General features: G+C 47.8%; 1 protein-coding gene across 1 annotated transcript; it reads left to right on the forward strand.

Annotated features, from left to right (window-relative positions):
* Positions 1-27,467, forward strand: fam20cb (FAM20C golgi associated secretory pathway kinase b). The gene is made up of 10 exons (XM_084670762.1): positions 1-1,746; positions 2,041-2,216; positions 3,196-3,274; positions 21,341-21,433; positions 23,866-23,981; positions 24,132-24,312; positions 24,612-24,721; positions 24,797-24,878; positions 25,131-25,190; positions 25,410-27,467. Exons 1-10 carry the CDS (start codon positions 1,211-1,213, stop codon positions 25,678-25,680), a joined length of 1,704 nt encoding a protein of 567 aa, XP_084526888.1. The 5' UTR covers positions 1-1,210; the 3' UTR covers positions 25,681-27,467.

Here is a 27,467-nt window from a genome sequence, read left to right on the forward strand (position 1 = left end):
ACCCCAACGGTTCCCGCTTAATTGTCTTCGTCTGCCAGCGGCTCTTCCTGCCGTCGAGGCACCTCCGGGATCTGCCCAGTTCTGGGAAGCCTGTCTGAGTTACCACAATGAGTCTTCTGCAGTCTGTCTTCTAATTCACTTTGTCATTGTTATTCCCTCAAGTGGAACTACTAAATAATGTTCTGCTATTTTCTCTGAACTCGTGAATAGGCTACGTGTAGACTATTGTTCCACAGACAACAACAATAGGCCAGCGGCGTGCTACGCCCCCTTGTTGCACAAGGTGGATGTGCAGGAGAAGAGAGCGCTCCCCGAGGAATGGGTCGCTACAGTCATCCGACCATCGCGCTTCAGATGGTCGCTGTCTTCTCTCTGTATGTTTGACTGGGAAAGACGCTCAGCCAATCTGATTCCAGTGACGCAGCGCGAGGAGGATCTACTGCTTCATCATAATATTTAACACACCCACCCAAATTCACACATGCCTCAGTTTGCTTTATCTCGCTCTGAGGTGCACTCCGAGCCTTGGCACCTGTCACGATTTATTTGTGATTTGTAGGCTTTGTATTTTTATATTAGGTTTATTCGCACCCTGGATTGTTGGATGAGACATGTAGGCTACTTCTCAATAAATTCTGCGCTACTCAACAAAAGGACTTTCCTACTGTCTGCGATGAGCAGCGGTCACGGTGCATTTCTTTTGACACATTACCAGTGGCCAGTTGATCAGCTGCAGCTTCGCTCACACCTTGGGCTCGAGGTTGGACGGTTGGACCGATGCCCGACAGTAGAAAATCGCGTGGACACTTCTTCTTTTAGTGCTGCTTTGATTCCCATCGCAGTCCGAAATATCTTGGATTGAGTGTATATTAAGGTTGGCGTGTAGAGAGAGAGAGAGAGTTGAGAATGCTGCTTGCGCAAGTCGGCAGTTTGTCTGAACCTAGTCGACCTGTTTTACCTGGGCGGATGCGGAGAATTATGTTATTCTGAATCTAGAAGAAAACCAGAGATTCTACATATTAAGGAATATAAAGGCTGAACACTGAAACCACTATTCAAGACGGCAAGTGAAGATGGTTACTACGTGTTCAATGTATATTTCATTAAATTGGCTTCCAGTGTGATAAACATTATCAGCGATGTAGTCAGCCTGGTTATATGCGTGTTGATAATTTGCAGTAAATACTCACAGTTGCTCAAACAAGGGACTATGAAGATGATACTATTCCGTAAATTTCGGGTCTTGATCCTCATGGTGTTTCTGATCGCCTGCTCGATGCACATTATGATAGACTTGTTACCTAAGCTGGAGCGGCGCAGCAACACCGGCTGCTCCTGCTCGCACACGCCGAGCGAAGAGCCCGAGAACTGGGCGAAGCACCGCGTCATTTCGGGAGCGGAGTCAGGCTGGCCTAACAAGCACACTCTGAGAATCTTGCAGGACTTCAGCAACGAACCAAACTCGAATATCTCATCTCACTCGCTGGAAAAGATTACTACGGCCGGGGACAAAACGGAGACTTTGAAACGACTTGAACATTACGCGCAGAAAGGAGAGAAGGGGAGACGGTTTATACAGGACTCGGTAGTTACCAAGCACGTGCCTGTCAGAGGGTCGCGCCTGCTGGCTCTGTTTGACCATCCTCTGTACATGAGAGCTTTACCGACGGTCACAGACGAAGACACCTTGTTCAACGTCAACACGGACATCCGATTCGACCCAAAAGCCGTTGAGAATCAGGAATGGTGAATCAGTTTTGTCTACCCCCCCCCCCCCCCCCCCCCATTATCACGAAAGAAATGTGTACATGTCCCAAGTTTTATTTTACTGTTCAAATAAGCAACTTGGTGAAATGCATACAAACTGAAAACCTTACAATTTTGTGTTTGCATATCAAACTTTGTCGTACAATTACTGTTGTGTGAAAGCCGTTGTCAGTGATTCGAACGATTTACCATCCATGCACTCTCTGTGTGATTATCATGTCACAATATCAAATGTAACCCCCCTCTCACCTCTACTCCTCTTCCCCTCTCCAGGCACGGAGAAGGGACTGTGGAAGAGTACCCTCCACCTGGAGAGCCGCTGGCTGACTCCTACCCCAACTGGCTCCGTTTCCACATAGGCATTAATAGATACGAGCTGTACTCCAGGCACAACCCTGCCATCGACGCACTTGTCAAGGACCTGGTCTCCCAGAGAATCACCAGTGTTTGTAAGAGAAGGGAGACGGGGAGGGAGACAAGCTGGTGGAAGGGAGGCTAGGAGGAAGAGCAGGGGTGAAACATGGAGGTGAAGGGAGGGCAGGAGGGAGAGAGGAGGCTAGTTGACTGCGAAACGTGCTTCAGATATTTCGACAACTTTGTTGTTGTGAAGGATGGTGTGTGTACGGTGTGTCTGCTCGCGTAATATGTGTGGATGCAATCTGGTGGAGTGTTCACCAACACATTGCCTGTGTAATTACACAGAGCGAGGGGGAGAGCCTGGGACTAGAAAAGTACATCTTGCATGCCTTTTTTTAATTTAGGAGGCTGTCCACAAGCCCACAGCAGCACACGCACTCAAGTTGACTCCATTTACTTAAATATATGTACTGACTGATCCCTTATTCTGGGCACCAAGTAAAATAATTTAGATGTGGAAGACTGTCAGCTGCTGTGTTTATGGCAGCCATTTTTTCAGTAGTGTTTTGTATGGTCTTCTCAGAAGGCCTCCATGAATAACAGTTCTAACCAGCAAATCTGTGTTAGTAGGGAGAGCATCCTGGAGACTAACCATAACTCGAATGCTAACCCTGAAATGGCCAACAAGAGTGAGAAATACAGAGGGAAAGCGTGAGAGAAAATTAGTGGGAAGAAAGGCTTGGGGGGACAACAGACACGAGACAGATTAATAGTGTGAGCCAAAGGAAAGGGGGAGAAAATAATGGCGAGAGGGAGCACAGATAGAGAAAGAAGAGTGCACTAGAGAACACTGCATTGTGATTGCACTTGCTGTCCTTCACCCCCTCAGCCTCCATACTGATCAAACAAACAGTATGACACACACACACACACACACACACAAACACACACACACTTGCTAGCACCAAGCCTGAGTTGGAGGGAAGAGAATTCTGACAATTGCCCGTAGAGAGTTGGTGACTAAGCTGATTTTGTTGACAGTATTTCTTTTGTTATTTTCTGTTTGGACAGCTATGAAGTCTGGAGGCACCCAGCTGAAGCTCATCATGACCTTCCAGAACTACGGCCAGGCTCTGTTCAAACCCATGAAGTAAGAACTTTCTCTGTTAAGTCAAACTTTTACAACCCCACCAATCTTACCGTTGCAGTCTGCCACTAGTTAAAAGACAAACAGAAAGAGATCCATGTTCAGCTCTTCAAATTGAGATTAAAATATCATTTACATCATGAGAGACCTGGTTTCACGCTCCTAATCTCTTTTTGATTGGCGGATTTGAATGTCATTCATTTCCATGGTGACCGTGATTGCAGGTTGATGGGTTCAGCTGGGGGTGGGTGTGGCTCTGTCAGGGATGGAGGCGGGATCTAAACTGTGAATGGTGAACAGATATCAGACCTAAAAACGAACTTAGAACAGACTATGGACTCGTAGTGAGGGATAATAAAATCTAACGATTACTGTTGGCTCTTAGCACCAAACCTAACCCTGTAATCACTATACCAACCTGTTTGTGTGTCCACTCGCATACGTTTATTCACAATCTGCCAATGTGTATTCCGCATTGGAATGTGTTTCCACATAGCACATCAAAGAGGAAAGCTTTAAAACCTTCTTGCGAAAGCTCATCTCCTCTCCCTGTCGGACAGTATGACAGATTGAAAAGATGAAGTGATATACAGTAGGCTTATATTGCTTGAGGTTGTCTGGGGGTTGTGGCACACATGGATTGATGCAGGGGAGAGCAGGTGTGGTCTAATCTCTAGGAGGCTCAAAGATGACTCAGTCAGTGTGGTCCTGTCTCTGCCTGTTTACTGTACAAATGATTGTCAGCCCACACACTTTTGTTGCCTGTTGCCTAACCTGTGTGTGTGTAACTCCAGACCTAGCAATGCATAAACACCACCGTCTCTGTAATGATAATTATCTTGACGCTGGTGTGTACGTGCTGGTGTGTGGTTTGAGAGAGACGTGATAGTCATACCCTCAGTCAAATTAGCCCCTTAGCCCAGACGCATCATTTGATGATGAGTGGAGGGGGGAGGAGGTGGAGGAGGAGGTGATGGATATAATGATGCCTTCCACCGCCGTGCTCCCAGTTAATTGTAAGGTTGTCAATCATCGGCGCTCTCAGAAAGTCACACATGAATCACGTTTTGGGTGTGTGAGTGACATATCTGTGCCCATCACCCTACACTCAGCCTGGCAGGGTGATTTATTGCTGAAGTGGAGTGATGTGTCTTTAGCTGCTCCCGTCAATAGCTGCTCCCGTCAATATATATTGGCAAATGACATGCCCAGAAAACTGCCTTTTTATTGTTTATGTGAACCATTACGTTAGAATTGGCGGCACATGAATTTTGATGTTTTATCAAATGTCATCAGTGCTCAGGGCAATCTGTGGAGATGGATGAAGGGAGAGAAGATGGGGGAGGGGGGAGGAGACGAGTCTGAACAGAGCCCTCTCACACAGGCTCACGTCTGCCTGTCTTCCTCAGAGAACAATGGAACAAGGGCGAGGGGAGGGAGACGGGGACAGAACTGTTCCCCTGTTTGTCAGAGCCGAGAGAGAGAGGACCCACAAACGCCACCTTTCTGTTTCTCTCTTTCCTATTGGACATGGCTCAGTTGTCCTCTTACTGTGTCACACGGGTTTCAGAAGCTGTCATTCAGAGAACACTCCCCCCCCCCCTGTGTCTTTCTCTTGGAGAGCAAAGGAAGAACAAAACAAGGGTCGATAATGTTGGTTCTGAGCATTGACTGCATCAGCTAAGGACACTTCACTTCCTATTGATCCAGCTGAAGTACAGCAGTACGTGTGAAGGAGAGGAGGGATGAGGAGACGACAGGAGAGGGAAGTTGGAGAGGGGAGCGGTAAGAAGCCAAGGTGAATAATTCCTCAATAATCTGAACGGTAATTGGATGCCGTATCTCAGTTCTTCCGGCTGTGAGCTGCATGTGGTGTAATTGACGGTGAGACAAGCTCCCTCATGTCATAATAACTATACCCCAGGCACTGTGAGTGTACAGTCAAGTAAAAATGTTTAAAACAACACAATTCTTTCAGGCAGACCTTGGTGCACAGTGCCCATATTCAACACCACTGTTGAAACCTCTCCTTTGAATTCTCTTCTCTCCTGTTCTCCTCTTCTAATGCTTTCTACACTTATTCATTCTCTTTTGTTCCCATACCGTTTTAGACGCCACACACTCTCAACTCGCATACACACACGCGCGCGCAGTACCTGTTTGTGTGTGCATAACTCAGGCTTCCCGCAGCTGTGCGTTCTGATGCTATCTCACTGATACCCGCCAGGTTACTGTTATCAGTCTGATAACGCACAGCTGTAGCTGTGGACGATTGGCAGGCTGGAACACAATCTGCATATCAAAGCCAGCGCTGGATTCCTTTGCTGTGCGCCTGCGTTTGTGTGTGTATCCTCCACAACATTCTTGTAGGCTTATTCTTTGGCACAATCCAAACTCTAATCTATACAAATGCTGAGCCTCTGATCCACTGTCTCTGTTAACTTTTTACCAACACACACATGCGCGCGCACACACACACACACACACCCATGCAGACCTTGCACTCAGACATTGCTCTCCCAAGAGATTGCTCTCCCTAGAGATTATATCTGCCATGCTGTGGTGCTCATCTTCACTGGACATCAGACATCGATTTATCTGGCCTGTCCCTGCCCCCTGAGGGGAGTGTCTTAGTGGTGTCAACAGGTGTCTGTCAGACTTGATTTTCCTAAATTGTTACCAGCTGAACCGGTTTGTTTATCATGTTGTAGAGGTGAAGAAAAGACGTATATAAACCCACTCTAACTGTTCTGAAGGTACAAAGGGCCACATTCTGTCGGTTTTACTGTTGTTTTCACTGTCCTCTCTCCCCGGGTTTACTGTATGCGTGTGTGTTGCAGACAGTTCCAGATAGTGTGTGTGTGTGTTTCTGTATGTGTATCAGACTGGACTGTTGTCCTATCTTTATAACCATGAGAACAGAGCCAGCCCCCAGAGCCAGAACAGAGCCAGCCCCCCCCTGCTGCCCGGCCCCCATCACTCTCCCAGTCTGTCAGCTTCACGGCCTGTGATTAGCGCTGAGGGAAGCACCCCAGGGCCACTCATTACCTCATAACAAGACAGAAGGTAAAACATCACCTTGGCCTTTACTCCACTGCCCCCCCCCCCCCCCCCCCCGTTAGGTTTGGGCGCGGTGGTTGACAGCCGTCCACCTCGCCGTTCCATTTTCGCTTCCCCTCGCTGGCACAGGCGGGCGCATGTAATCGCCCGCCATCTCTGGAGAGCGGAGGGGAGGTAGAGAGTGGGTAGGGAGCGCGTGTTGTGACGCGTGGTCTGGAGAGAGCGACATGTGGTCTGATGTTGGGCTGGCTCTGGCTGCAGCCTCGGGGGGGGGGGGGGGGGGGGGTCTGACCTGCTGTCGCGGCTCTGAAGGCTCAGGCAGCATCTGTTCTGCACGGCTCCAAGCTGGAGATAAGTAGTGAGATTTACTCTTGTCTGCATCTCTCTCTGTCTCTTTTCAACAACCTGATCCGGCTAGGAATGTGGGTTGCTCACCAGATTGCCCAAACAACCGCCTCCTTCTCCTCCTCCTCAGAGAGATATAGATGTGATGGAGAGAAATGGAAGGGTTGGAAAGTCAAGTTAGTTGATGGAGCTGCTTACAGATGTGCAGGCTTCTCTGGCTCTTCCCCCAACTCTGCAGATGATTCACTAGAATGATTCACACATGCTCTGTCAGCTGAAGACCCGCGCTGGAAAGTCAGTTGGCTTAGCATGTGCCCTGTAGCAGTCGGTCTGTAGCTCAGTCTAAAGGTTAAGAAGCCCAGCCACCACGGGAGAACCCTGATGGAACACTATGTCACCCAGGTCCTGTTCACAGAAGAGGACTGACCCTGTTTTTCTAGCCTCTCCTAAGCACCAGTGAAATATGAAAGGCTGTAAAGCAGATAGGGGGGGGGGGGCTGGAGAAACGAGGGAGGACACGGCGTCACCATAACAGCTTATTTATTATGAATTCGTTCCACTCGAGGCTGTTGAAGCAGTAGCTGCCATTGAAGGAGGCAGGCAAACATGGCTGGAGTGAGAAATTACATCTGAATAAAGTGGTGGAATACAAGAACTGGGAAACTGGTCTCTTGTGACTTGAATAAGCAGATTTGTGCTGACAAGCACAGCATGCGTGTGTGGTGTGTGTGTGTGTGTGTGTGTGTGAGTCAGACCCTATGCTGTTTTCTCTTCTATTATCCTGGTACTGATTATTAATGTGGGATTTGTGAAGCGGAGTTAAAGGATAAAAGAAATGGCATATTGCAACAAGCCTCAATCCAACAAGGATTATGAAGTGTTGTCATGTGGAAGAAAATGTACAGTTACATACAGTACAATACTTTACATCTGCTTTGTGTGTGCGGTGGAGAGAAGGTTAGCTAAATATGTCTTCCACATTATATGCAACACTTGTGTAATGTAGTGCAAGCCTTTGGTGTGTGCGTAGGGTTGGTTGGGTGTGTGTGTCCAGTGTTTACAGGAATGTGTGCAAGAATCAAGTTCTGCGTTTGTCCATGGCTTAGTCAAATATGAGCTTTGGATTTCAGCTCTTGTCCAAGCCATGGTTGACTGGCCCATGAGGGTGGGGCTAGGTGACAGGATGCATGTATGTGTGTCTATATATAGATACATGGATATAGATATAGGTGTGTGTGTGTGTGTGTGTGTGTGTATATCATATAAACTGTGTGTGTGTGAGATGCAGTGTGTAAGGTATATCAGATTTCTGTCATACCTGTTATGTTGCTCTGCTGTGCTTTTGTCATTATGTACTCACCACTTGGCAGGTTTCAGGATTGTAACTTCTATGCTTTTAATATCTAGTTCTCCAGAACTTTATTAATAAATAATACTTATATTCCATAGAAAGATTTGCATTCATTAGCCTCCACATAAATCTGGTTCAATGCATCTTTTCTCTTCCTGTTACTTTGTATTTCTTATTCTGGGTAGCAATGCTGTACTTCCTCTTCTGCTGGCCTTGTCTTCTTACTTGGTGACTCTAAGGAAAGCAATTTATTCACAGCGAAGGAAAATATGAACACTTCATGCATTCACCAGGGTCCAGGGTGTATTTCTTCCATTCTCTCTCTTCTCTCTCTCCTTTGTTCTCTCTCTTATTGTTCTCCCATCTGTTCTCTCTCCCTCTCACTCACTCTCTCATCTCTCTCTTGTTTTCCCTTCAACAAAGCACTCTCTGACAAGCCTATAAATGTTTAACAAGGTCAGTTTGGGGATTGTAGTTTCCAGGCGTGCGTCTCCTCTGTAGTGGAACAGCGCAGTTGGGATGGTACTGTAGTGTAGCTGGTTTTGGACCACTGCAGTGCAGTGACCCTGTTTGTGGGGCATCGTATAGTTATCAGTTTCCCTAGATAGCTCATTTTGTTGTTCTAGTGACCACATTTCAATGGTAAAAAAAAATGGAACTGGAGTTTGCCTAGACACCTAATGACAAGATTTATAAATAGAGAGCTGGTAGTTCTGAGGTGAGACTGGGGCGGTCACCTTGTCCCCTTGGACCTACATGTCATCAGTATTATATAAGTACGACAGGTGGATCAGAGAGACTCATGGGAGATGTAGTCCTGTCTACCGATACAAATCTCTTGCTCTTTCCCTTCTCTCCCTTTCCCTCCTTCATATCTCCCTTTCCCTTCTCTCTGTTCTTCCTTCCCTCCCTCCTCCTCCTCTTCCAGCTCAGCAGTGAGGGAGGCGGCTGGCTGCTGGGTGGGTTCTGGCATCCTGGTTTCAGAGGCGGGGCCCTGGGTTGCTCTCTGCTGGGTATTTTTAGAGCAAGACATGGGTTTTCTCTCCGCTTATCAACCACCAAGTTAATCCCCACCCACCAATTTAGCATGCCCGGTCCCGCCCCTCCGCCACAGGCCCTGGCTCTGGCTCCGACTCACACGCTTGCCGTTCCCTCCATTCAGGGGAACCGTCCGTGGCTGTCCCCTTCATTGGCTCTTTTGACTTTTCAACCTTTGCCCCTCATTCTTCTCTCTTGGAGAAGATCTGTAGAGATATGTCTGTTTCCGGACAAGCAGCTCGCTAGCCAGCCAGCCAGCCTCGTCTAGTCTGGTGCTCCGGGCCTCTTGGCTGGGACGCCTCCACGTTGCCACACCGCCGGAGCATGAATGAAGCTGCTCTGCTTTTGCAATTAAGCGTGAGAAGAAGAGGGTAAACAACCTTGTTGGACTAGTTGGTTCCCGCCTCTCTGCCTCCCCCAACCCCCCCCCCCTCCCATCCTCAATCCTCCACCCCACACCCCTGCTGTACCATCAGAACACTAATTGTCACAACGCATTTCTCTCCAGACAAGAAAGAATGATTATAGACCCACACCCCCCAGTCTCCTCTAAAATTGTTGCAATCAGCTCCTTACTGAATAGATGAACCTGTGTTTTATTGATGCGGAGGGGAGGGGAGAGGAAAGGACAGGACAGGACAAGCTATGTGTGAACACAACTGGGCAGGAGAGGACCAGAGGACAGGGAGGGACCAGAGGACAGGGAGGGACCAGAGGACAGGGAGGGACCAGAGGACAGGGAGGGACCAGAGGACAGGGAGGGACCAGAGGACAGGGAGGGACCAGAGGACAGGGAGGGACCAGAGGACAGGGAGGGACCAGAGGACAGGGAGGGACCAGAGGACAGGGAGGGACCAGAGGACAGGAGAGGAGAATACTTGAAAATGACTAATGATCAGTCAGTCAAAACAGCATCACGTAAAACAGGTCTTCTTCTTGGGCTGTAGATGGAGCATGACTCACCTCCGAGATTTGACCCTTTAGAAAGGGTGACAGAGAACGGTAAAGATAGAAATGGGGGGGGGGGGGGGGGGCGGGCGACGAGAGACTGAAATGGGAGTGGAAGATTGGAAGGGGGGAGACAATGAGAGGGAGCCTTAACAGGGGCCACTTGAATGGGGTTTAATGGAGGGTATTATGAACAGACGTATGAGACGTTCCATCTCCGTGGACTCATTCAGCACCACTCAGAACTCCATTGTTGCTTTAGAGAATGACTTTATGAGGGGGCCCAGTTAAAAGTGCTCTTCTGTGTGTCCCTAACCCAGGCCTGTGTGACAAGGGCATAGAACTCCCACTGTCCATTGTTGTCGACTAGATCTACTATGACAAGAACTACGCTGATCTGAGCATTGATTAATGTTTTTTTTGGAGATGTTTGGAGTAGATGCACAAAAGCGCACCTACACATGGCCAGAGGAATGGCCCTTAGTTAATGCCTGCTTTGATAATTTTCATGGCCCAAATGTGTGTGTGTGTGTGTGTGTGTGTGTGTGTGTGTGTGTGTGCGCGCACGCTTGAGTTTGTGTTTGTAAAAGAGAAGGCACTAATGTATCCAACATGAAAGAAGACAATAAGAGGAATGAGAGGGTCTGTGGTCCGGTTACTTCCAACCCCCTAAAATGTACACGCACACACACACACACTCACTAGCTATGTCCCTAAATGGGCTTGAGTGTGTGTGTGTGTGTGTGTGCTGAGTGAACAGGGTCAGGTTAGGTATAACTGACTCGGGGGTAAATGCGAAACTAGATCTGAAGACACTCCTCTCCCTTCACTCCTCTCCTCTCCTTTCTTCACCCCTTCCCCTTCCTGCTCTCCCATCTCCTTTACCCTCTCCGCTCTCCTCTCCTTTTTCTATCTCTCCTCTCCCCTATTCTCTCCTTCTGACTCTCCTCTCCTCAAACCTCTCTCCCCTGCTCCCTCCCTTTCCGTTCTATAAGTTCAACACAGAGATCTCTCTGTTTGGTGGGGGTAGCCCTGACTGGAAGCTGTTGTGTGCTCGCTAGCTATCTAAAGGGCCTCAGGAGCATGGGGTTACATAAGCTGGATGGGATGTCCATAGGAGCTGTCTAAAACTGACGTCTAACATTACATGTATAGCTAAAGAAGAAAGGTGGAGTGAAATGGAATAGGAAAGTTGGGTGGCTGTGTGTGTGTGTGTGTGTAACCTCTGTGTGGTGGGTGCAGGACAGGTATATTTTGAGCTTGATCCACTATGGGAAGGTCTACTGGGCCACTTACTGCTGGCCTGGTGCCAATGGCCAAGCAGCTCGTGTACCTCCACTTCTGCCTGCTACACTTACAGAGCCCAGGTGTGTGTGAGTGTGCATGGGAGCTTCTAGAACATGTATTGCTGCGTAGTAGTTAAAGGTCTAGTGTGTGTGTGTGTGTGTGTGTGTGTGTGTGTGTGTGTGTGTGTGTGTGTGTGTGTGTGTGTGTGTGTGTGTGTGTGTGTGTGTGTGTGTGTGTGTGTGTGTGTGTGTGTGTGTGTGTGTGTGTGTGTGTGTGTGTGTGTGTGTGTGTGTGTGTGTGTGTGTGTGTGTGTGTGTGTGTGTGTGTGTGTAACGGTTAAGGGTCTACAGTAGGGAGTGGTACATGTGTTGTAGTAGTTAAGGGGTCTAGAGTACATTTAGTCATTTAGCAGACGCTCTTATCCAGAAGGACTTACAGTAAGTACAGGGACATTCCCCCCGAGGCAAGTAGGGTGAAGTGCCTTGCCCAAGGACACAGCGTCATTTGGCACGGCCGGGAATCAATCTGGCAACCTTCAGATTACTAGCCCGTTCGTGTGTGTGTGTGTGTGTGAGATGGTTAAGGGTCTGGAGAAGGTAGTGTCAGTAATGTCCAGCTGTTTCCTGTGTCTGGTCTGACCTACTCCCTGGGGGCAAGGCTGGAGACACTCTCCTCAAACTGCAGTTTACAGCGGAAGCCAACAGTGTGTGTGTGCGTGCGTGCGCATCTGCTCCTCGATGTGAGTGTCTGTCTGCTTCAGTCTGTGTGTGTGTGTGTGTGTGTGTTTCACTGTGCTCAGCATCCTAGGAGCTCTGCCAGCAGTTCCCTCCCTCTCTTCCTTCAGTCTTTCAGCTCAATCACTTCTCCATGTTCACAGATGGCCTTGGGAGCCCCTGGAGAACCTGTGTGTGTTGGTGTCCATTTGTCGTCTAACAGCCATGTCAGCCCATGTCAGACCACAACTGACCAGCATCCATGACTTGAACAATCTGATCTGTGTTCCATTCTTTTCAACGTTCCAAAGCTCTCGTTCTACCAGAAGCCTTCTATTCCAGGATGTTTTCCTCCTGTAGACGGGCTGTGAAGCGGCAAAGGGGTATTTAGGGTGTGTAAAACGATCAGGTTTTAAGATGTTTGGACACAGTTCTGCTCAGTCTAGACCGGAGCTCCATGTGCAAGGGCTCTGCTGTTTTTGAGAGAGGCTTGGTGTGCTTATAAAGACCTTGTGTTTTTAACAGTTTTCATGCTCTGTTTATCACACACTTTCTCACGCATGCACACACGTGTGCGCTCACACACACACACAGTAGCACAGCAGTGCTCTTCTTGTCCCTTGGGACGTGTGTGTGTGTTAGAAAGAGAGAAAGAGAGAAAGAGAGAGAGAGAGAGAGTGTATTAGAGAGATGAGGGTACATTAATCTCGCCCCTGGTCTCCATATGCTGGAGATGCTTCCTTGAGTCTGGACCAATCATAAATCTGATCTGGACAGTGTGACTGCTCCCAGTATACGGAATCACTAACAACTGCCTTGTGTGTAGATAGAGGAGGAGGAGGAGAGAGGGGTTAGCACCCTTGCTAATCCATTAATATGGTTATGAAAAGCCATCTATTCCCCAAGCGTCATTAAAGATAATTGGCCGGCTTGTTGAGGGGCGAGAGGTATGAATAAGACGTCCATGTTCTGTTCATCAATTCTCTATCTTCTCCTCTCTCTACCCTGTACTACCCAATATTTCTTCACACGCTTGTTTTTTTTCTCCCGTTACCATAGACACCATGAGGGAGAGTTCAAAGCTTCAGTAAGCTCCTCTACCACCGCCATCCCCTGTGTGAGTGTTAACAAGGCGAACATGCCAGTCCTCCTCTGCCCCATGCGGCTCTGCTGTGTTCCTCAGTCTCTCCGTGTGTTGTGGTGCGGCCGGACGAGGGCTGTGGAGACACCGGGTGCTCCGGAGGGAAGGGGCAGGAGAGAGAGGGAGGCAGGGTGGGGAGGAGGGAAGGGGGCAGGAGAGAGAGGGAGGCAGTGTGGGGAGGAGGGAAGGGGCAGGAGAGAGAGGGAGGCAGGGTGGGGAGGAGGGAAAGGGAGGAGGGAAAGTTGTGCTATGCGGTTGGGGTGCGAAGGAGGGTAAAGACAGGATAATTAACCGTAATTGCTGTACAGAGAGAAGTGAGATGGTAAGAAGGAAGAGAGAGAGAGAGGGGGGGGGGGGGAGGGAGAAAGATTGAGCAAGAGAGACAGGTAATTGGTTAGGATTTGACTTGAGACCATTTGTGTGTGTTGACTGCAGGTATGTTTGTTCTCAGCTAGTCCCAGCCTGCCCTGAGGTTCCTCTGCACCAGGGCACAACATGTTTGTAATAAGGTGCAGACCTGAGTCCTTTCCATTGTTCAGTAACTTAAAAGCATTGAAGTTAATGGCTTTAGTTCATTGCAGTTTCAGCCCATCAACTTGACTATCACCGAAAAAGAAAAAAAAAGATTACTCCAAATATCACCCAAATAAGTTGCAAGCATCGTTCTCTGTATTTCAGTCGACTGTTCAAAATGTGGATGCCTATAAACATATTTTGATCTCAGGCAGGCAGACCATTTCACAGGCTTCTATCGGGCTGGGAGAGGGCAGGCCTGGAGAGGGGGAACAGGGATGATATAAAGGTTTAGAGAGGAGGAGAGAGCCACGGTTCTGATATGATTACAAGGATGGCTGTGAACCCTGCTACTAGCCTGGGGCTCTAGGGAGAGAAAGGGGGAGAGAGGGAGGCATTGAATCTGGTTCTAAATCCTTTCTTTTATTGTATGCACTGCCATGACATGCTAGCTGTATACACACGTGGACAAAATTGTTGGTAGCCCTCGGTCAATGAAAGAAAAACTCACAATGGTCACAGAAAAAACTTTTATCCGACAAAAGTAATAATAAATAAAAATTCTATGAATGTTAACCAGTGAAAGTCAAACATTGCTTGTCAACCATGCTTCAACAGAATTATTTAAAAAAATAAACTCATGGAACAGGCCTAGACAAATGATGGTACCCCTAGAAAAGACTGAAAATTATGTGACCAAAGGGACATGTTAATTCAAGGTGTGTCCACTAATTAGCATCACAGGTGTCTACAATCTTGTAATCAGTCAGTGGGCCTATATATAGGGCTCCAGGTAGTCACTGTGTTGTCTGGTGACATGGTCTGCACCACACTCAACATGGACCAAAGGAAGCGAAGGAAAGAGTTTCCTCAGGAGATTAGAAAAAAAATTATAGACAAGCATGGTAAAGGCTATAATACCATCTCCAAGCAGCTAGATGTTCCCTTGACCACAGTTGCACATATTATTCAGAAATGTAAGATCCATGGGACTGTAGCCAACCTTCCTGGACGTGGCCGCAGGAGGAAAATTGATGACAAATCAAAGAGATGGATAATCCGAATGGTAATAAAAGAGCCCAGAAAGACTCGGGTCCAAGGTGAACTTCATGCTCAAGGAACATCAGTGTCAGATCGCACCATCCGTCGTTGTTTGAGCCAAAGTGGACTACATGGGAGACGACCAAGGAGGACACCATTGTTGAAAACAAATCATAAAAAAGCCTGGAATATGACTGGAATATGCCAAACTTAATGTTAATGTTAACAAGCCACAAAGCTTCTGGGAGAATGTCCTATGGACAAATGAGACAAAAATTGAACTTTTTGCCAAGACACATCAGCTCTATGTTCACAGAAGGAAAGATGAAGCATATCAAGAAAACACTGTCCCTACTGTGAAACCGTTATGTTCTGGGGCTGCTTTGCTGCATTTGGTACAGGGTGTCTTGAATCTGTGCAGGATACAATGAAATCTGAAGACTATCAATGGATTCTAGAGAGAAATGTGCTGGCCAATGTCAGAAAGCTTGGTCTCAGTCGCAGGTCATGGGTCTTGCAACAGGACAATGACTCAAAACACACAGCTAAAAACACCCAAGAATGGCCAAGAGGAAAACATTGGACTATTCTAAAGAGGCCTTCTATGAGACCTGACCTCAATCCTATTGAGCATCTTTGGAAGGAGCTGACACATGCAGTCTGGAAAAGACACCCTTCAAACCGGAAACAGCTGGAGCAGTTTGCTCATGAGTGGCCCAAAATACCTGCTGAGAGGTGCAGGAGCCTCATTGACAGTTACAGAAATCGTCTGATTGCAGTGATTGCCTCAAAAGGCTGTGCAACAAAATATTAAGTTAGGGGTACCATCATTTGTCTAGGCCTGTTCCGTGAGTATTTTCTTTTATAATTCCGTTGAAGCATGGTTGAAAAGCAATGTCTGACTTGCATTGGTTAACATTCATAATAGATAAAAATTCTATTACTTTTGTCAGATTAAAGTTTTTTTCTGTGACCATTGTGAGTTATTCTTTCATTGACCGAGGGGTACCAACAATTTTGTCCACGTGTGTTTTTTTTAATTTTTTGATGCAATTAGCTCAGGTCAGAGAGGGAGAGAGAAATGGAGAGAGAGAGAGGTGTTAAAGCCATTTCATGTGTTGTCCGTTAGAGACATTATCAAGACACTGTGAAACACTATAGATACATTCAAGATCCATAAAAAATGACATCATAAAGCTGACTAATCAGGGTTCTATAGTATAGAATGCCATTAAGTGTTCAAGAATGACGGTCCAGTGATCTAGAATCAATCTTCCATCAACCACATACTGAATGAGCTTTTTAGACCAGTTATTTCAGAAACAAAGACTGTATAGATCTAAAGGGCTGTGGAAAATGGACAATGGAACCCTAGACCCTGGCCAGTCAGGTAAGGAGGTGCAGTAGAGTCTAGATCTAGATCTCTAGATACCCTGGGGATGGCAGGTGGAACACCGTAACCCTGGAGTTGTGAAGGTCAATCGATTCTCATTAGTTTGACAAATGCACGATGGTTCAGATGACTAAACTCCTTGTGCAGGTCACATCCACATCCACACACATACTGATTGATGAAGGGTCAATTCCAATTATAGGGAGCTGATTGTAACGCTGTCACTAGACTAACTCGACAGTCAGCCATCACACACACACCCAGGAGACATGCGGCCTATAAGTCAAGGTAGTTGCTAGTGCTTTCTACAGTTGTGCCATCCCTTTCAGTGATGTAGAAATGTGGTACTTATTATCATTGTCGTTTTACAATGTAATTAGATGGATATTATGCATCATGGTCAATCTTTACATTGAATAACATTGGAGAAGATTCAGATCAGATTAACATTAGGAAGGCTGTAGGGTACTGTGTGTGTGTGTGTCAAAAAGGAATGCAGGGGATTAGTGTTTGACACACATATTTCTACAGACCCCCCCCCCCCCCCCCCCATACACAGAACACACACAAACACACACACAAGCCCGCCTTCTCTTTAGAGATGGAGATTAAAACATTGCCAATCTGCTGCTCAACTCATCCACAGATGGATCCAGTATAGCTGGGCTCAAGCATATTCTGTTTTTGTATTTCTTTTTTCCACTATAGAAATCAATTTAAATCCATACACTCACATTAACAGGCAACCCAGGGAGGATTCCTGGATAATGGTGGGGAAAACTGCTTTTATGTGTGATAAGGAACCTGAGACACTCCACAGTCTGACTGTCAGTTCAGGGATGGCATTAGCCTATTGAAATACTTAATTGCATTCTCAAGCTCAATTTTTAATCAGAGACATATTTTAATTAACTGAAAGCCCTTCAGAACGTTCCTGGTGGCTTTGAAGCTGAGAGTAGTAAGTGAAATGGGAAATGATTAGTAATAATTTCTTCCCAACCTTCTGACTGTCGCCAGACGCGGGGCTGTGCATCGTTGTCTTGTGGCGAGGCTGGAAATATACCCAGAACCAAGAGGGACTTAAAGGGATACAAACAGATCATTAGTGCCACAGTTCAGACTTGGTCTTGAGTCAAGAGAAAGAAAGAAATGGAGAGGCAGAGACAGAAAGAGACAGGAGAGGTGCTATGCAGAGGCCGTGTGTTGAAGGGAGAGGGCGATGGAGGGGTCAGGTCTTGTGCCTGCGGGGAGAGAGAGGGAAGATGCGATCGTAGACGTTGTGTGACTCGAGGCTGGAAGTGAGGCTGGAAGAGAAGGAAGCATGTCAGAGGTAAATCAGTCAGTTAATCAGGCCAGGATTATGTTCAGATGATGGATCCATCTTTATGGCATGTTTATCTGTCTTCTATACTTAGGATGCTGTAACAAGAGCAGATATGCCAGGGGGGAGGGCATTGTGGGGCAAATTCTAGAAGGCTAGGATATTACTGTATGCCTGTCATCTTATCAGCATGGAGTGTTTGTGCATTCTGTGCGATTGTGTGTAATGGGTGTGGGTGTATTCTGTGTGTGTGTGTGTCTAGTGATCCGTCCTAGATAGTGTTACAGGTGCTGATGCTGTCAGTCCCCTGTCTCACTCTGTCATCTTGAAAGCATCTCTCTCTTTCTCTCTGAACAGCAACACACTGCTCCCCAATGCCTCTCGCCCAGTTAGAGAGAGAGGGAACATATTTCATAGTGTCTTGCCACACTGAACCTCTAATGTTTCTGTTTTGCTCTGTGATTTTCATTTGGGGGTATTTATAGTTCAAACACGGCCTCTTTGATGTGGCAGCAGAATGAGAGTTTATTCTTCAGAGTTAGCAGTTTATTCAAAGGGGGAAATGTTTCAAGCCATTAGACAGGGCCTGTAGGGGCCAACAAAATTATGTTTATTGTTAATCTAATGAGCTCAAAATGAACAATGGCATGGCTTAGTTGTGGAAGAAGCATGGTTGTCTTACCAGGGGATTTGTACCTAAAGATTTTGGTTGAAGGCAAAAAGAATGAAGTAAGAGAGAGAGCTGGGTGAGAAAGAGGGGAGACAGAAACAGAGGAGCGAGAGAGAGGGATAAGGGGGGGAGGGGAAGGGAAATAAATGCAAATAGATAGAGAGAGAGGGACATCTACCCTCTGGCTATTCTCTCTTATCTTGGGTCATCTTCAGTGTACGTGTCACCGGGGTCATGGGGTCAGGGCCATTGCTTGGTCCAGCAAACCGGATGTCTAACCAGTCTCTCTCGCTCGCATGTATACACTGTCTGGGTATCTTTCTCTCCCTCTTCTCTCTTCTGGTGTTTGAGGTCAACCGGTTGAAGCTGATCACTCTGACTCAAAAACACACAAACACCTGGACCTCCCTTCTGAAGGAAGTGTGTGTCCCTCTGCGGAATGTTTACTGCCCGAGTGCCCAGCCACACATTCCCTCACATAAACAGGAGCGAGCCGCCTCAAGGCTGCACTCCTCCTTTCTTCTCTTCTCCTCTGCTCTGCCCTCCTGTCTCTGCTTCTTTTCCATCACGCCCAGCCTCCTTCCCCTCCCCCCTCTTCCTCTCTGCCGCTGCTTGGAGATCACACAGCTCCACAGCTCCGCCTAGAGGACAGACAGACACACACGGACGGACATACAGACAGGACAGTGGCCCTCGTCCTCCTCCGTGTCCGCCAGACGGATGACGTGTGACAAGTGTGAGGACGGGTTCCCTCAGGGCAGGAACAGTCAGCCATGACCTTGTCCTCATGCTCTTTAGATCCTTTACACCAGGCTGTGTGCTTCATGCCCATTTCCAGGATGATGGCTGGTAGCGTGGCCCAAGGTAGATGGTAGATGTACTGCATGTGTTCTACTGACAGTTTGCCTTGACCCACCCTCCCTCCCTCCCTCTCTCGCTCCTATTCTAACACCCCCATGCCACTGCTATAAGGCTGCCTTCCCATTGGCTAGCTGGGATTGGGGCCCTGAAAGCCAGTAGGCCATGCCAGAAAGCTGTCTGTTAACTATGCGTTTACCCTCCAGCCTCAGGTGGATAGTGAGCATGCACTGGGCTGGAGGCAACCTGTATTGTATGATGTCATCAACAGAATACTGCTGTCTGATGTCATCAACAGAGGACTGCTGTCTGATGTCATCAACAGAGGACTGCTGTGTCAGAAAAAGCTGTTATGTATTGACGAGAGCTCAGAAGAGTTTTAGTACGTGTGAGTTCTAGTATGTGCACACAACATATAATGCTGAAAAAGATTTGTATCTTTCAATGGGAGCAGGATAGATACTAATATTTGTACTTGTGCGATGTCGAGTCAGCAACAAACCTAAATGACAAGACCACATAGATGGTCGATATCATGAAAATCATCTTCTGCTCTCAGAACTATAACTATGATGAACATCTGTTTCGTTCGGGTCTCGCCAAATCTTTGTCCTTGGTCACATTGAGGACAGAGAAACCCTCGGGGGGGGGGTTACCTGGACGGAGAGGGGGAGAAGGACGGGGGGGGGGGAGAGGGCAGCACAAGGTTGTGTACCTGCAGCAAAGTCTGTCTATAGCTGCAGCTTAGCGAAGAAAAGATTGCTGCAGAGGTTCAGAGTGGTAATATCCCTCCTCCTCAGACTGATGCCTCCTTTGCTTAGCTCTTTCTCTCTAACTCTCTATTCATCCCAGCTCACTTTCCTCTCTCCTTCATTCCCTCCCTCTCTGGCCGGGTGTAATGCCATGCTCCAGATAGCTTTATTGGCGTTTCAGTTAGATGTGTATCACAGTAATTACCCTGCCTTCCTGCCTGTGGACCACTCATTGACAAAAGCATGTCAGTATCATCACAGGCCTAGGGAGATACACAGGGTGACCTGACACACACACACACACATACACACACACACTCACATCACTGGAGGAGGCTTACAAAAAGGACTCCTTGAAGTCTGTAGAACCTGGTGTGCATTCTAGTCTTCTGTAGGACATATTTGGTTCTGGTAACGTCTGGCCTCACGGGAAGGGCAATGTGATAGGAATGTGTGAGCTGTGTTTGTGTATTGGGAATGTGTGAGGTATGCTGGAGGATATTTTGGATGATAGATGGCCCCTAAATCATGGAACTGAAATGTTTGCCTAAAACTGAATCATTCTTGTTTTTTTTCCCCTCCTGTGTGGTATACCGTAGTTTTGGTTTCTAGTGTTGTAAGGCATAGCATAGCATGGAATAGCTTAGCACAACATGGAGTAGCATAACAAAGCATGGAATAGCTTTGCATAGCATGAAATCGCATAGTCAAGGGTTGTTTGAGGCAGTTACCTGTGCTCTAGGGATATGGACTGAGTATGTCACTGGCTGATGATATGCTTTCATCAGATATGAGAGAGTGCAGGCTGTCTGAGAGGTCCCTCAGTAGACACCAGGAGGACCACCAACCCTGCCTGGAGGAAAGGAGCTCAGGGTTTTGGAGCACGGAGGGAGAGATGGATGAGGAGAGAAACGAGAGTTTTAGGGAGAGCCGAGAGGTAGACAAGGGGAGAGATGAGTAGCGAGACAGAATAGGGGATAGTGCTGAGATGCATTTTTGAGAGCGGAGGGGAGAGAGAGGTAGAGATGGAGAGGAGGGAAGGGAGGAATGTGGAGTGGGGTGTTCCTGGGCTTCATGCTGGGTTGTTTAATGATTGGTGCATATGTCAGCTTTCCAGCTGCTGAGAGAGAGGGGGGAGGGAGATAGGGAGATAGGGGTAAGAAGAGAGGGAAGGGGAGAAAGGTCTGCATTACCTTGTCATGATAAGAATCTGTTTCTATCATCCCCCCTCCCCCCCCCCCCCCCCCCCCCCCGTGTCTCTAAGCTAGGTCGAGCAGCTTTTCCCCACAGTAAGAGCTTTACCGCCTAGATGTGTGTGGGAAGCATTTTTAGGGAGGATCATAGAAGTCCAGAAATAGTCAGAAGTACAGGAGTGGATATTAACCTTCTAACCTTCACACCCTCCCTCCCAAACAACAATAACATGCCCTTTTCCTCTGCAAACTACCACAGGTTTTCCAAGAACTAACGTTCATGATTTGTCATTACTTTTGAGCGATGTGTCGTTTCTTTCCCACCCACAGATAAGATAAGCAGGACCCTGAACCTGGCCCCAAGGCCAGGGATCATCCAGAGTCTGACTCTCCAGAACGTTCTAATAGATGTTGACCTATGAACTCTGACCCCGTTTCCCTGCAGGCAGACCCGGGAGCAGGAGACCCCGCCAGACTTCTTCTACTTCTCAGACTTTGAGAGACACAATGCAGAAATTGCTGCCTTTCATCTGGACAGGTAAACACCCTGGCAGCTTTGTGTACGTGTGCTTTCTCAGAAGGGAACCTTTTGTGTTGTCGGCCATATTAAATAGAAACCAGCAGGAGGCTACATAAAGGCTGCTTAAAGAATAACTGTGGTTTGAGGCAGCTTGGCTACCAGGGCCGCCGACTTCACTACGTGCGCACACACATCCGAAACACATCAACACAAATCAGCTTGCAACAATGACTGCAGCCTGAACACAGTGACTGCAGCCTGAACACAGTGACTGCAGCCTGAACACAGTGACTGCAGCCTGAACACAGTGACTGCAGCCTGAACACAGTGACTGCAGCCTAAACTCAGTGACTGCAGCCTGAACACAGTGATTGCAGCCTGAACACAGTGACTGCAGCCTGAACACAGTGACTGCAGCCTGAACACAGTGACTGCAGCCTGAACACAGTGACTGCAGCCTGAACTCAGTGACTGCAGCCTGAACACAGTGACTGCAGCCTGAACACAGTGACTGCAGCCTGAACACAGTGACTGCAGCCTGAACACAGTGACTGCAGCCTGAACACAGTGACTGCAGCCTGAACACAGTGACTGCAGCCTGAACACAGTGACTGCAGCCTGAACACAGTGACTTCATGGCCTTCACAAGGCAGGTGTTGCTTGACAACCGTCCTGGTGAGACGTGAAGGACTCCAGAGAGATGAGCTCCTGGGATGTCAAACTACTGCTCCCTGACTAGAAGGGGATGGGTGTTTGATAGGAGAGTGATTGACTTGCATTCACAGAACAACACATTCTACTGATGATGAATGACTTGACAATGATGCTTCGCTTCAAATCTGTCTCTCTAGTTCTTTCTTTTTGTCTCACACACACACACACACACACACACGCACACACACGCATACTGTACAAACACACACACACAGCAAATAGACTGAGTGTAGAGCAAAGCCAGGGACAATGACAGCATTGGGCATCAGCAGCAGACTGTCCTAACGAGTCTGTTACGCATCTGGTGTGGCTGCACGTGTGTGTGTCTGTGTGTGTGTGTGTGTGTGTTCACACACTCACACAGGGAGGCGTGTGTGGGTTAGGGCAGAGTAGGAAACCAAAAGCATGAAAAGCGCTGCTCCCTGGCTATATATACCCCCAGAGGGCCCGTGCCAAAAACACCACTTTGAGTTTTCTCTCATTCTGTCTGTTCCAAATTAGAGCCTGGATGCTGAGCTACGAACGCTGAGACTGCATGGCTTCCCTTGGGGCCAAACACACACACACACACACAGATACTGTGCACACTCACACATGCCAACATACTGACTCACACAAGTAAAGGCGCACACAGTCACATGACCCTACAAACACACAATATTCCTGTGACATGTCTGCAGTGTCTGTGTATGTCTGTGCTACAGCCAGTCAAACATCTGTACTGAGCATTATTAATTATGGGACGGAATTAAAAGAGCGGTAGAACTCTCCTAAATTTGATCTCTGCCTGCTTTGGAATTGCGTAGAACAGAGGGGAAAGGCAGGAGGAGGGGGGGGGGGAGTAGGGCTAGTGAGTGGAGAGGGGGGAAACTGAAGCCAGCACTTTTCCCTTCAGTGTGGCGCACGCCCCACAATGCCTTGCTGTAGACTGACAATCAGAGGAGAGGGCAACGCAGCAAGGTCTCTCTCTCTCTCTCCTCATCCTCCTTTGCTTCCTCTACTGCCTTTCCCTCTGAATTTCTCTCTCACTCTCTGTCTCTCGCTCTCTCTCTCGCTCTCTCTCTCGCTCTGCTCTCGCTCTCTCACTCTCTCTCTCGCTCTGCTCTTTGTCTCAATCGCTGTCCTCAATCACTCCATCTCATTCTCTTGGCCTCTCTCACCTCCTTCTCTTCCCCTTGTCCTAGTTTCTCTGCTTCCCCCCCGTGTGAGGCCATTTTGACGTGTTCAGGTGATAAATGTTTAAAGCGTCCGTGCAGTGGCGTGTGCTGGGCTGTGACAGAGGGATCATGCATGCATATAATGAGGGTACGGCACGCACACCAGGATATGACATCAGCTCTGAGTGAGAAGGGGAGGTCGACCACCTACGATGACCGCACTTTGGGAGCTTGTGCGCGCACGCACACACACACTATTCATGTTTAGTTTCCAATCAGTGTAAACAAGGCTTTTTTTTATGGAATACTGTACATTGAAAATCAACAGAGGACATGCATCAAGCCGGTTCAGTCGTCAAAGCTGAATTCGTTTGTAATTAGTTGGGATTGTGCAGATCTGTATGGTTAAGGAGAAGGCCGTAGATTTACTGGGTCACAGCTTCCTCTGCTGGTGGCCACTAGCTATTACAGACCTCTGTGGTGTCCCAACGTATCTAATTGAAGGGCAAAGGAGCAAACATTTTGATGTATTTCATGAATAAAGCTATGTATGTATGTCTATTTCTCTCTCTCCGTTAGGATCCTGGACTTCCGGCGTGTTCCACCTGTGGCCGGCCGGCTGGTCAACATGACCAAGGAGATCAGAGATGTGACTAGGGACAAGAAACTGTGGAGGACCTTCTTCATTTCCCCTGGTACACACACACACACACACACACACACTTGCACATATACACATAAATACAGTACACGCTTACATATACATACCATGCTGTTTCATTGTCTAAATCATGTGGATGTTGATATTACGAACCATTAATCATCACGTTCTCTGTCCCTCTCAGCCAACAACATTTGCTTCTATGGCGAGTGTTCCTACTACTGCTCCACTGAGCATGCTCTGTGTGGTAAGCCAGACCAGATCGAGGGCTCCCTGGCCGCCTTCCTGCCTGACCTGGCTCTCGCCAAGCGCAAGACCTGGAGGAACCCCTGGAGACGATCCTACCACAAACGCAAGAAGGCCGAGTAAGACATGACCGAACGCACCCCACACGGACACTGCTCACTTCAAGGAGCCCCTGAAAAAATGGGTGACTCAAAAGGCTGTACACAAGTGTCATATCCATTCATGAATGACAGACTAGCAAAACTTGGTGGATATGATGCACAATAGTCAATATGGGAAATGTCCTGGTTTTTGCATTTACACTGCAAATGGGAAAATACTAGAGTACATGACATGTCTGTCTGTGAAAAAGCCCCTTCCGCCTGTCTAGACTGTAGACTAAGTACTAGAATTGACTTTTGTTAAACTGTGTGTGTAGGTGGGAGGTAGACCCAGACTACTGCGAGGAGGTGAAGCAGACCCCTCCATACAACAGAGGAACGCGTCTACTGGACATCATGGACATGACCATATTTGACTTCCTGATGGGTGAGACACACGCCCATGTGCCCGCACCCACGCACGCGCGCCACTCTGGTGACTGAAATCTGTCTCTCACCACAGGGAATATGGACCGCCATCATTACGAGACGTTTGAGAAATTTGGAAATGAGACCTTTATCATCCACCTGGACAACGGCAGAGGGTGACTCCATTACACAACCTGAAGATGGAATAGAACAGTCCCATCTCTAGGACTCTTAAAACCACTGTGTCAAAGTACTACAGAACTATTATGATCAACACCGCTTTTCACAGATCGTTCACGTAGATCCTTCTTAACACTAGGGAAGAGACACGCACATGGGAAATGAGCTCCTTCTGGCCAGTTTCCCCTGGTTAAGAAGGAAGAGGGTGTTACAGAGTGGTGTGTTTGAGTGTCTTCTCCTCTGTCCAGGTTCGGGAAGCACTCCCATGATGAGGTCTCCATCCTGGTGCCCTTGAGCCAGTGCTGCAGGTGGGTTCCTCTCCAGGCTTCACAGACCACCATCTATGAATGTTAGTGGTACCAGGTGATTGTTTGGTAAATGTGCACGCTATGGAAGTGTGGGTGTGCATCGCACCCCTCCAACGTCTGTCTTGACTCCTTGTGCTCCCCACCCCTGCCCCGCCTGCCTTCCTTCCGTCTCCTCCCTTTCTCGACTTCAATTGGACTTCCTTTCCTCTCCTCCTTCAGGGTACGCAAGTCCACCCTCCGGCGCGTGCAGCTGCTGGTGAAGGAGGAGTACCGTCTCAGCTCCCTGATGTCCGAGTCCCTCCTCCGGGACCGCCTGGAGCCCATCCTCATCCAGCCCCACCTGCTGGCCCTGGACCGCCGCCTGGGGAGGGTCCTGGACGTCCTGCAGAGTTGCATCTCCAAGGAGGGCTACGCCAGTGTGGTGGAGGACGACCTGGGAGAGAGGGTTGGGGGCAGGGAGGAGGGCCACACCATGCCCAGGGGGAGGTAGCTGCCTGGGGGAGAGGACTGGAGATGACTGGGGTTGTTTGAACTGATCTAGTCCAGACTAGGTCAGATGAGTTTAGAAGGGGCTGGACAGGAGATTGCTTTTGTGGACCAACCAACCCTGGGCCAGAAAAGCCTGGTCTGGACTGGATCAGGCTGGTATTCCCGCCTTGCCTATCCTGGACTGCACAGGACTTGCGTGGACTAGACTTCACTGGACTGTCTGGAATAATCTGAGTGTCCAGACGGGTGTGCCTCAGCCCTAGCTACACCGGACAGAACTGGTCAGGACCAGACTAGACCAAAGCCACCATATTCCCCTTAAATAACCTGTACTACCCCCTAGTGGACAGTAGTCTATTCTACACCCCACCCACTTGAAGCCACCCGCCCAGTCCACTCAAAAGTACAAGACCGGGGAAGTGTTGTGAGAGCCACGCATCCAGTCCAGGAGATGTGTTTTTTGAATTCAGTGAATTCTGAGACTTGATTGTTTCACCCCACAAGCCCCACTACAACAGTCTCCTGGGACACGGAGTTGGACTGGTTCATTCAACATCATGAAAAATACTTTTTCTTGCATCCGATGTTCTACTGCTTCTGTTACTCTTTCTGTTGTTGTTGTTGTTGTTGTTGTTGCTATTGTTATTGTTGTTGGATGGTTTTGTTACCCAAGATGGATACGTGACTGGAGTGCCGGTTTACTTCTGACACTCTGGCTACTTCGATCCCATCAGAGATTGGATGTCCCAAGATATTTATTGAATGTTATATTTATTATTTGAGGTAAATGACACGTCCACCGATGCTCCCACATGCAGTCATCGACGACAACATGGACCAACACAATTCCAAAAAACTTGACAGGTGTGGATGTGGTTCTATGCGTGGACAATAGAGGGCAGCACCAGCACATGTACTGTAGGGAATGTCAAGGGCCTTTCAGAAGAACTTGGCCTTGCTCTCCATAACCCCAGTTTCTCCAGTGTTCTCAGAGGCTTCATAGGACAGCCTACATCGTTGATGCGACATTCCAGTTTGGGAGCTCTTCGGAACACGGCTGCAACAGCCTGAGGTGCGTCACTGTATGTCCAGGACATTTATCAAAAATAGAATAGCTATTTACTATCTTGCCTTGTCAACAACACATATCCACCCTTAAGTAGATTTCATTGAAAGGAAAATGTGACTCAACTTTGTAATCCTATGTTTACAAAATGTTATTTTTTTCCTTTTCTTTCTGGTCTTCTAATTGTTTGATATTTCAATTTATTTGATAAGGTTACATTGATGGTACTTTGCAGTACCGAATGTGACACCAGGAGTTTTTTTTGTATTGTTATTTCTTACGGTGTTATGTCTGTTGTCCAGGTGTTGTTGTTGATAATGCTTGATGTATATTTCTCTACCTTCAAACGGATGAAATACATTACGCGGAGTCAGCCTTTCAAATGTGGCTGGAGGTTAATGTAGATCGTAGGAACATCTAGTGCCTGTGCAATGATAGACATACTTGAATGTTTGGAGTTTATGACTGAGGGAGTCATTAACGAAAATTGTATTCCCAAATCGGAAGTAAAATACTTTGAATTGGAGTGCGGAGGTCTGTGTATACGTCCCACTGTGTTTTCGATTAAGTTCCCTTATTTCTGTGTCAATATGTTGGTATGGAGACCGGCTGCATAAAAGACTGCAATCTGCAGTAAAAACATCTTTTATACGCAGTTCATTGTGTCTGTGGAGTTTATTTGCATCATGTTTAAAGTGCAATAAAGAAAAATGTGCAGAAAA

This window comes from Hypomesus nipponensis, chromosome 13 (genome assembly GCF_054491055.1).
Source record: "Hypomesus nipponensis isolate SF chromosome 13, ASM5449105v1, whole genome shotgun sequence".
Classification (NCBI taxonomy): Eukaryota; Metazoa; Chordata; class Actinopteri; order Osmeriformes; family Osmeridae; genus Hypomesus; species Hypomesus nipponensis.